Below are 11,687 nucleotides of genomic sequence, written 5' to 3' on the forward strand. Positions count from 1 at the left end.
TCGCAAAATAATTAAATAATGCCAAAACAAAATATATATAGGTGGTCTTTTATTCCTGACTAGATGACAACCCTCCTTGGTCATGGCCGACTCAATTCTATGGTAAGAGTGAGCCAATGTCGGGTCACAGCCGTCTCGAATTCTCCATTTAAGTTTGTTGATATATTTTTTTAAATGCCCAAGATTCAGGCGAAGAGAAGACGTGAATTGTCCAATGCCTGATTTGGAATGATGTATGCACCTTCAGTTAGGAATGTCGCGTGTGCCATATCGGGTGGTGTCGACAGCTGCGTGGCCGCTATACTACTGAAACAAAAAGGTGACTGTCGTTCTTAATTACTGATATACGTCTTAGTTTTTACTTTATACTATTAATTACTTTATTTTTATTTAGCATCTCATGGTCAACACGTGGGAGGGATGATTCAGGGACGGTTCGAGCTCACCTGCCGCCCAGGCACAAAGACTCACGTGGCGCAAACAACCCTGGTCCATGGTGCATCGCTTTATCGCGGGGTAAAAAAGATTGTGAAAATTCATTGGGCGGTCGTATCGTAGTTCCTGTCGACCTGCTTTTACCCGCTTAAACGGCAGAATGTATTATTTCTTTTTAATCTGATGGTAGTCTTCATGGTGGTAGACTTACCACTGTGCCGCTCGTGACCTACAAGCTCCTGCTGCCTTCTTTATAGATTGTTTTGTTTCATTCTGCCTCACCGCATGTAATGGTTTTTATCAGTCTTGATGATGAATCTATTTGAATGTGTTTATCATTTGATTCACGTGCCACGGCGAATTATATTTTTCAATATTTTTCTTCCTGCAGGTTACAATGTTCAAGGCATATTTATGAGGAATTGGGACATTGCCGATGAAACTGGTCATTGTCAAGTTGAAGATGATAAGAATGATGCAGAATATGTCTGTAAAAAACTTGAAATACCCTTTTTAGAAGTGAATTTTGTGAAGAAATATTGGAACAACGTTTTTAGGTAAGTTTGTTTATAGGTTTATTTATGGGTTGTGTGTTGTGTAGGTTGTGTTTGCAGGTTTAGGTTCTATGTTTAGTTTTTTGTGCTAAAAAAATCAAACTTTTTGTAATCATTCCTTACCCTGTCGTTAAATGTGTTTGAAGCTAAACTGAACTACCAGATGGACATCAATTATTTAAAATAAGAAACAAAGTGATGTATTGAGGATGAAATGATAGGACTGAAACTTATTTACGCTTATTCTCTCTCTTGAATGAAATCTGTTGATGGGAAAAAACACATTAAAACCTAGAATAAATTTCTCGTGTTTCATTAGTATTATTTATCAATATTTTTGATTTATATAATAATGTGATGGTTTTTTTTCCCGCAGTGAAATGCTCTTTGAATACAAGAATGGGTTGACTCCAAATCCAGATATATTATGCAACCAAAAAATAAAATTTGACGAATTTGTGACATTTGCCCTTGGAAAATTAAAAGCTGATGTAGTAGCAACTGGGCACTACGCCAGAATTCTTCGCACTCATAACAGTGATGGTTGGTACTATATTTTTCTGTAATTTGAAATCCGGCTCTTTCCATTTTGTTTGACTTCGATGTGAAAACTTCTTTTCTTCTTATTTTTTTTTTAATTATTTCAGATGTCACTTTTATTATATGCCCATGTAAGCCATATTTGTTAACATTCTTCAGCTTTGCACGGTTGGTAAAAACCAGGACATTTCCTCCATGAATAAAAAGGCTGTATTAAACTCTGTGCCATCTAGGTTTCTCTCTTAGTGTAATTAAAACAGCAATTCTTTAAAGCTTTGTTTAAGAACCAAAGGAAGCTTTGTTTAGCAACCTTTACCATTAACTCTTTGAAGTCCAAATTATACACAATTCGGTGTGTGTGTGTGGGGAGGGGGGGGGGAGAGTTTAGCAAAATTCATGGTGAAAAACATGATTCTGAGTGTATTATATTAGCCCTTCATACATAAAATTGCTGTCAATGAAAAAAATTAAAAATATCATTAACCCAGAAATCGCTAGGTTTGCTCTTGCATGAGAACTTGAGCGTGGAGAAAAACTCTCACAAAACAAGAGTGGAAACTCCAACCTTTCTTTGTTATGAGTGGGAATCAAAATATTTCACAGTGTAAGAGAAAATCTTATGCAGCGAGTTTTCCCAGGTTAATAAACATGTGTTTTCTAAATTTTTCTCCTTTGATCTGTTTTTTTTTTAGAATTTGAATTTTTTTTTATCCTGTTCATTACTTAGATGTCCATCTTTACAAAGGAGTAGATAAAAACAAGGATCAAACATTCTTTTTATCACAAGTTTCTCCAAAGTCCCTTCAAAGGGTTATTTTTCCACTTGGGGATCTGAAGAAAAAAGATGTGAAGAAGATTGCGAGGGAATGCGGTTTCCACACGATAGCAGATAAAAAAGAGGTGGCTATTAATTCCTTTGAAATTTATTGAAAATGTTGATTACCATAATTTTAAACAAAATGTTTTGGCAACATTATGTAGCGATATGTTGACTAGAAGTAATCACAGTTACAAGAAAAGAACATTTTAGTTATGTGCTAACCTGTACACATATAAAGTATGGGTGAAAATGATAAGAAACTTTATTCCACCAGCAAAAGCCCAGGTTCTTCGAACAAATCAAAATCCCTTTGTTATATATTATTGCAAAAACTGCCCATACTGTCACATTCTAGCGATTCTTCTGCCTTCTTATCTTAAAAAATAAACTGATAAGCATCTGGTTTTAGTGAGGCTGTCTAGAGAAGTTGAGTGAATATATATAGAAGCTCGCCAGTGCGGTATAAAACACTCAAAAGAATAAAAATCTGTGAGACAGTTAATTTGCCACACTTCCCATGGAAGAGAATGCCCTTTCTAAAGTGTTTCTCGACCTTTTTACCCTTGAAATAACTACTCATGTACTAGAGTTTTTCTAGAGTTGCTTGCCATTACTATTTATTACTATTTCTCACAGTACTCCTTGTGATCTTTTCAGTAACCCCTGTTGTGAGAAATTCTATTCTAAAGAATCAGTGAGGAGTTTGATTCCCCAATCATACCATGGTAGTTTATGTTTTTGTTCTTTGATATTTGATACTGTTGTGTTTTATTGTAGGGTGGTTTTCTTTTGACAAAATGAATATACTCAATTATCAAATGAAATGGCATATGATAAGTGGCAGCTTACATTGCACCTAGCATTTTAATTTTTCTGAGGTTTTTTTTTCAGAGTACTGGCATATGCTTCATCGGGAAAAGAAATTTCCAGAATTTCATCCATGACTATATCGAACCAAAGCCTGGGAATTTCATTGATATAAGTAGTGGTCAAATTATTGGAAAACACAAAGGTTTGTTTCATTAAGGTAAATTAATTGATTAAAGTTTTAACAAGACTATTCAATGGTTTAAAAAATTACACCACAAATGACTGTGAAGTTTAAAGCTCATAAAATATATTTCCTGATTAAAATTTTTTATGAATATATTGAAACTGACTTCACATGTTTTCAACTGTGTTTTTAAATCATCAATAAAAATATTACAAAAATTGAAATAATAACTAATTAGTTTTCAAAAATTGACATAATTAGACTGAAAAATCATAGCCAGTTGACTGGTTAACTCTCTCCTTTATCATCCACTGTTGTCAGTTGTGTTTGTAGCTTTGAAACATGTCTTTTTATTTGCAGCAGTCAATTTAATCTCGCATACACATTGCATTGGAGATATTTTTTAGTTTTTACTTAATTTTTTTTTTCAAGAAAAGTACTTCCATACACTTCTGTCTTCCAGATAGTTAACGTTAAGATTAAGTGCAGTGTGTACAGTATCATAAATATTTCATCTGACTCTTTTTTCCAGTAATTTTTATGCTACTCATATTCAGGAATCGTGGCAATATCGGAGTGAAAAAAAGACAGTTTCATTTAAAGACATTTTTTAAACGTTTCACCCCATTTCATGTAAACAAATAGTACATTTTTATAAATTGAAATCTTGAGTTCACAGTCACTACACTTGGTTGAAACATTCATCCATTTGCAAATTCTCACCTCTGTTTTTGAACAGCTTACATAGACAAGCATAACATACAATCTCATCGAGTTTCTCTGTGCGAAGAGGTTACACATATCAGTGGGTAATTACATAGTTAGGTTTCGTAACACAATGTAATACACCCTTTGTGGTAATATTGACCACAGGCTGCTCATTCCCTTAAATCATAAATATGATTTAGAAAATTTAATGAAAAATTAGTTTTTTTTTTGAGCCAGATTATTGATTAAGTGGTTTCAGTTGACTACTTTGTTAGTTTTTAATTTGCTGTAATATCCATATTTTTCTATAGATGAAAAACATTCAGGTTTTTTGGATGTATTTTTAAAAAAATTTGATACATGATTTGTTGCAGAGTTTGGCAGTGCACAGTTGAATCCTTCTCTCATTTTCATGCTGTAAGCATAATTCTTAAAATCATTTGCTCTCTTTCCATTTCCAAACAGGTATACATTACTGGACCATAGGCCAGAGGTGCATGTTACCTGGGAAACCAACAGCATATTATGTTGCCGATAAAGTTCTTGAAACTGACGAAATTTTAGTTGTGAGTTAATGACTGTTTATATTACTGTTGTGTGACTGATTATCATAGTTTCCTTGTTTCAACCATACTTCAGTATAGTTATCTTAATGAAAAGTATTACAGTGGGTATAGGAAAGTAAAATAAATGACATTTGCAAAATATATGGAAAACGATGTTGTGAAGACAACATCCAGTTTTCTGTATATTTTGCATTAACAAGTGGAGAGCAACATCATGTTATATAAATGACATTTGAATGCCTAGTGATGTTGTTTTACAGCATGATTGTTGTAAAACTGCTGCTTAATGTGATTGTATCATTGACTCCATATTTTTGATAACAAGTACAGTGAAGTACATAAATACAATGTCAGTGACCATATGGTCTGTTATTTTTATTTGTTCTGGCTGTTCCAGTACTTTCATGATTAAATTATTGTTTTCATTAATCTTATGTACTTACAAAAATCTTCATTATCTTTTCTAAAATCGTACTCATATTTATATTTCATTTGGTATACTTATTTTATGTAGAAAATAAATAACTTTTCAGTGTCCCAATACTCTTTCACCATGAGGTGGCCATAAATTAGATCTTTCTATATTTAGAAGTGATGGCTTATAGTCAATGTATAGTTTGTAAATCATCATAGTGTGTAAATATTTTATCAAATGTTATGGGTCTTGTTTCGCATGCTTAGTTATCAAATTTACAGTTGCTGTAGCCCAAATTGTTACTATATCCTAAAGTATCCATCGAATATGGCAAAGAATGTTCCAAAGTTGTGAGAGTTTAAAACTGACTTTGAGACCTAGCAGGAATTTTTCCTTGCCGAGATTGGTGTTATCACTTAAGAAATAGAGACGTCAGGAGGACCACACAAGCAAATTCCCACTGTGATTAGCACACATATCTCAGAGATGGAAAAAAAGCCTTCTTGAATTTGCCATGAAATATAGTCCCCAGTTCTTCAGCTCTCCTGTATATGGCTGCAGCAGAGAAGTAACTGTATTCTAATTAGCCTGGGTTTCGGGCATCTAGGGAAGAAAAAACCTGGGTGCTTAAAGAGTAAAAGTGTAATGTGATAGGTGAATTTAATTTTTTTACACATTTTCCTAAATTTTAGTATTTGACACATTTGTGCATCAATCCAGTGTGACAAAAACTACCAGATCATCATGTTTATTTCATGGATTGTTTTGATACCTTCTTTCTAACATTGAAATGTCATGGTACTTTCAGGAAAAATGTGCAAATTGTATTCTTGCTGATTGTCATGGTTTCTTTACTTTAAGGTTCCTGGCAGAAATCATCCTGCGCTGTTCCATCAAAGTGTCATGACTGGTAAACCTCATTGGATTTCTGATTTGATGTTTAAGCAACTAGGACCGAAAGCTTTTGTTTGTGATTTCCGATTTCAGCACAGGGAGCCAGTCATGAGATGCATGGTTTTTCAAAACAAAGACGATGATAGTCTACAGATTTTTTTGGAAAAGCCCTTGAGAGCTCTCACACCTGGCCAGGTACAAATTGACTGAATAATCTCTATTATGAAATAGCAATAGTTACTAAGAAATTGATTTCATCACCTGTTAAAAAGAAGTTTTGATAAAATATGTGATTTTCACTTGAAGTATTTTATAAGATCAAACATTGCATCAGAATTGAATGAAACTTGCAATTACAATAGATGTGTGATTATTAGAGCCTGAAAGTTCAGGCAAAATGCCATAAATGCCTTTTCTAAAACTTTTGTGAAAACATATTTTTTTAATTTTTCTGCCATAAATGACTGTTCTGCCCTTTTTTTATGCTTATCCTGGAATTGTAGAGGCCCTATTCTGCAGAACGTAGAACTTATATTAGCATTGAGAATTTCAAAATTAATTGTTTTTTTTTACAATCTTAAACTTTTAGCATTATACAGTCGATGCTCATTATAATGGCCCTCATCGTTCCATGAAAAACAGGTGTTATATTGGGAGACCATTATATCCTAAGGAAAACATATAGCATAGTTGTTATATGAAAACATTTGGGACTTTTTCTGCTGATCACTGTTATATGGGGTCATTAAAATGAACATTGACTGTAGTAATTCTTGACAGAAAGTCTTTCAATCCATTTAAACACAAAAGGCAAAAATTTCTGACAGAAAGTTTGGTGTTGTCAAACATGGAAAGGAAAAAAACTTTTCTCCTCTGCTATACATAGCTTTCAGATAGCAATCAATGTTGATTGCTATCTGAAAGCTATGTTCGAGCCATTGAAATCAAATCATTGAGATTGTAAGAGTGCTAATTATAACAAACAGAATTACACAATTGTATACAATTATTTACTTATGCATGAACTATGCTTTGGCTGGATGGTGCTAGACAAGAATGTTTTGTTTCAGACAATTGCTACACCATGTTTAAGAAAATCAGGGAATGAATTGGAAGTTTTGTTTCTTCCTCCACGTGCTTCATATAACATGTTTGTTCACACATTACATAACCTGACAGAAAGGCTTTAGTCTTGGGATCATATGATTTTGATTATTTTGCACCATAAATACGCTGAAAAACAACCCCATGGCATAGTTATTTTAGATGTGACAACAAAATCATCTCAGAAATTGAACAGATCTTCTGACAAATCGATACAGACCAGACCAAATACAAAGCTTAATATTTGAAAATTATGTGAAATATGAGGTTATAATGAAAATGCTTTTGAAATAATTTCACACTGCAATATTATTTTTCCATTTCAGCGAGCACTATTTTGCATGTTAACTAATTACGCACCATTTAGCATTCAAATGAATCACCCCAAACTTGAGCGATCAGAAATGCTTATTTTTAGCCTGATACTATCAATTTAACTTGGCTAATCTATTCCTTAGCCAGTTTTCAGACCCTTAACATCTTAGTTTTTTTTTAGCTATTTTCTCTTTCTCCATCAATTATAAATGCCTTTTTGCCTGTCTATTTTAACTATTTATAGTGCCTAAACTTCTAGGCTATAGTGATTATCTTAGGTAATGAGGGATGGACCTACTTTGGATAATCAAAAACTTGAATAATGCAAACCCTATTAGTTTTCATGGTTAAATAAGATGTGCATGATGGAAATTATATGTTTGCACAAAGATTAAAGTACTTTATGCAACCTGGTTATTTAGTAAATAAGAGCAGTTCAAGCTTACCAGTTGCTCAGGTGCAAAGCCTCATGTGCCTCCCCTAAAGACTGACTGATAGAGCATTAGCTTAGGTGACGCTGGGATAAACCTGATTAAAAAAAAAAATTTAAACAAAGCCTCGCATCATTATTCATTGTGTGAAAATAAGCATGACCATACCTCCTGCTTTTAAAGAAACTGTCCCATATTTTGGTTCAGGTTTATTTTACTGCTTAATTACACCAGGTAACTTGATCCTTGCGGTACAGCTTTTATTAATGAGTCATCATTACCATGGCCACTGCAACATGCAAGCAGATCTCCTAGGACCTTTACCATGGCCCTCAATGGTAAATGCATAGCATGAAAAAAACCACAAGAATCATTCCTTGATTGGAGTCGTGTCAATCTCACCCTCGTGGGGGGTAGCATGATTATTACTTACACTTATCCCTTAAAGAGGAATTATAATGTGTCATCTTTTGTTAAAAAATTTAATGTAGTTCAAATTCATTTCTGGTTTTCCAGAGCCGGACAAGAAGCCAAATTTTTCCTTTGATTTATTTGATTGTTCCAGAAAAAATTAATTTGGGTGGGGGGGGGGGTACTAAACACACGCTTCTCTTCCTCCCCCTCCCCATGACAGAAAATATTCTTATTTCTGGTATTACGATTCTAGTCCCTGTCCGTTTCCTCAAGTTTTATCACTCTTTATTGTCAAAGTACGGTTCAAAAGCATTGTCGTGTTAGTTTTTACTATTAGAATTTTTAAAAATAAATTTAGTGTCTAACTAAAGCCTAAGTTGCCGCCCTCTATTAACCTGCCGGCCGGGTGCATCCTCACTTAAGCCACCCCTGCAGGCGACAATAGAAGGACCATGCTGGCCATTTTGACCGTTTTTAATCTCACTTTATTTTCATGATGAACCAGATTGTTTAGAATGTTGAAATTTCATGACTTTTCCTGAAAATGCTTAAATATTACGATGTTCAGCTATCATAAATGTTTTAAAAAATCAGCCTATATATTTTTAGGTATGCTTAGAAGGACCATCATTGGTCAATTTGAATAGTAACATTGTAGGCACTTTCATAGCCATGCACAAGTTATTTCATCAAATTGTGGCATCAGATTTCTATTAACATAGACACGCTGACTTCAGCTAATTGAAAGCATCCTTAATGATTGACTAATTACAAAAAAATACTAATGTGGCCAAAAATGTAGTGATGAAAATCATTTGAATTTTATCTGAAATCTAGTAGAAATTTGAGGATGTGACGATTGTTTTTCTTTATTAATATTTGCTAAAATACTGAAGTAAAATACAGTGGAACTTCAGTAAATGAGTGGTTCAGTTAATGAGCAATTCACATAATGAACAAAAGTTTTAAACAAATTTTGACTCGGTTAACGAGTGATGATTCGCATTACGAGCAAAACTTTTGCACTTTATTTTCACGTTATCACAACTGAACTGATGATTTTTTGCTTTCGCCCACACGTGTTATGTAATTGTGGGTAATATTCTCCCCTGCAGTCTCTGATAAGTGATAAGCGCGCCTCACTCAAAAAATTAACACACGTGTAAGCGTGAATATTTACGATATGAAATTAGATGTGTAGCATTGCAGCCATGCGTATATGCGCTTCTACTTGGCGAAACTGTGAGCTGATTGCATTATCGAATGTGACATTCAGGCTAGCTCATGAACAGGAGCCACTACTTGTCGAAGGCATTATGTGCTTTGGGGAGATTATGGAGACTAGTGGTGGAAAATGTCTAGAAGTTGATGGTGGATGAAGTAATGGATCTCATGCACTCACCAGCAAAAGTTTATGGACGGTATGCTATCTGAAGAAGAGAGAAGTAAGGAGATGTCCCTCACATAAAATGAGATTAGAGAGATATATGGAGTATGGGAAGCTGTGCAAAACTTTGTAGAAAAGAACCACCCAAATAAAGCTGTAACAGTGTGTGAGCAATGAATCTGTTGAATGAACACTAATTTCTCATTTTCCAGAAATCCTAAAAAGAAAGCAAAAGCAAGTGTCATTGAATAACGTTCTTTTTGAAAGTCACGCAAAAAAATTACGTTTACAACAGTGAGTGTAAATTTGTCCTAAACAATAATCCTCTCTCTCATCTTTTAGAGTAAGCTAATTTGTAAACATTATCATATTGTATGTTTATTTATGGCTTTATTTATATTATGTATATTTTATTGTACCTATTATGTATTATTGTTATTGTGTTTAATTATTGAATGCCGTTTTTATTAGTCATTTTTATGAGAATGAATAATTGTGGAACGGATTATTCGAGGTCCCATTATTTCCTATGGGGAAGTTTGATTCAAATAATGAGCTATTCGGATAACGAGCACATTGGCGGAATGAATTAAGCTGGTTAACCGAAGTTCCACTGTAATACTACCTTGGTAGGTATAATAATAAAAGACAGAAAAGAAATTTCACATGAAATTTATTAGGGAAATTATATGAAACACATTTGATTCGTTCACACATAAAGATAAAGAAAGTGTTTTCTGGGTAAGGAAAATATTCTTCTACCACATTCAATTCATTGAAATATATATTCTCAAAGTGAGAAAAATTCTGAAACCACCAAGTTTTATAATGAAATAAAGTTTATTGTTATGGCTTGAAAACATTCTGTGCACATATCATTCATTTGCTGGTGGGCATTTTCCAAAACATTTGACGTAGTCTCAAGAAATGCTTGGTCGATTTGTAAGTGGGGGGAAACTTTAAAGTTAATTTATTTCTTATTGAAAGTTGAATTTTGCTAACAACAAGCATTATCTAAGACAGAAACCTTTCCTTACACCAACAAAAAGACAGGGATGTCAGGTTCTGCTATGCAATAACAAAAGAGGTTACAAATTTTCAATGTGTAAAAAAATCTGTATGCATAAAATGTGTTTCTAATGTAATGAAGGTATTGGAAAGTGTGGTGGTGTGAATACAATTGCAATTATTATAATGTTTATAATGTGTTTGACATTATAAACATTAACCACCAAAGATACCATGAAAATTTACCAAAAATTTCCACCAAACTTTTGGGTGGGTATTATCTTCTCTAAACCTGAGCTAAAACCGATCATTAAATTTTCTTTGGTTGATTTGTGTTCATCATGTCAAAATGGCCTTTGATTATTTTTCCAGTTTTTTCTTTTTAACTTAGGTATTTAATCAATTAGTTTGATATATATATATATATATAAAAAACCTTGCATACCTTAATAAGTCTTAACTTAGAAAAATGACCATTAAAAAAACATTTAAACCATTAAAGAATAAGTACACATGTGCGTTTAGAGCAAAGAGGTCAAAAATAAAATTTAATTATAAAATTTATTTGGAAAACTCTAGTTTTTATATTCTATTGCTTTCCTACATTCATAACTATATTTAAACATTAAAAAACGTAAGAAAATTGAGATTTTTTAGTGAAAATCAACCTCTGGTCATTTTGATCAGTATCAGTTCTTGGTGGAACGAAATATCGGTCTTAGTGTTAGGAAAAAAAATCAAAATCTTGATAATGTTTTTTACAATAATTGTGGGATGGCATTCGCCAATTTTTAGCTAAATAAAAATTGCTTTTGTAAATGGAAATTTTTTTCTGCATTTATCAATGCAGAAATTTTGTGATCTTCATATACTTATATTTATACATGTAATGTACAGTCTTTTTTACGTATGGAGCAATTTTAGTGACAAGTAATTTCTCCTTTCAGTTTGCAGTCTTTTATAAAGAAGATGAATGCTTAGGGAGTGCAAAAATTATTTCGAGAGGACCATCACTCTATCATCTATCCAACTGTTACCCTGAATTATCCACTGTTGTTAAATACCCACAATTTTATAATAAAATACAGCTTTAATTATTTTA

The 11,687-nt window shown here is 33.1% G+C and overlaps 1 protein-coding gene across 1 annotated transcript; it reads left to right on the forward strand.

Moving 5' to 3' along the window:
* The first annotated feature begins 25 nt into the window (after nucleotides 1–25).
* Nucleotides 26–11,687, forward strand: LOC149078217 (mitochondrial tRNA-specific 2-thiouridylase 1). Its single transcript, XM_089241813.1, has 8 exons — nucleotides 26–319; nucleotides 827–992; nucleotides 1,366–1,532; nucleotides 2,257–2,429; nucleotides 3,241–3,361; nucleotides 4,517–4,617; nucleotides 5,894–6,121; nucleotides 11,533–11,687. The coding sequence occupies exons 1-8, from the start codon at nucleotides 229–231 to the stop codon at nucleotides 11,677–11,679; spliced, it is 1,194 nt and encodes a 397-aa protein (XP_089097939.1). The 5' UTR covers nucleotides 26–228; the 3' UTR covers nucleotides 11,680–11,687.

This window comes from Pholcus phalangioides, unplaced genomic scaffold (genome assembly GCF_987345545.1).
Source record: "Pholcus phalangioides strain wild (caught in Gottingen) unplaced genomic scaffold, Ppha-v1.0 ptg000014l_1, whole genome shotgun sequence".
Taxonomy (NCBI): domain Eukaryota; kingdom Metazoa; phylum Arthropoda; class Arachnida; order Araneae; family Pholcidae; genus Pholcus; species Pholcus phalangioides.

What these genes read in the sequence shown, in the direction of transcription:
- LOC149078217 (XM_089241813.1), top strand. Translation starts at nt 229, where the DNA reads ATGATGTATGCACCTTCAGTTAGGAATGTCGCGTGTGCCATATCGGGT. An exon ending in TATACTACTGAAACAAAAAG is followed by an intron (nt 320 to 826) that starts GTGACTGTCGTT and finishes TTCTTCCTGCAG; the next exon opens with GTTACAATGTTCAAGGCATA. An exon ending in GAGCTCTCACACCTGGCCAG is followed by an intron (nt 6,122 to 11,532) that starts GTACAAATTGAC and finishes TTCTCCTTTCAG; the next exon opens with TTTGCAGTCTTTTATAAAGA.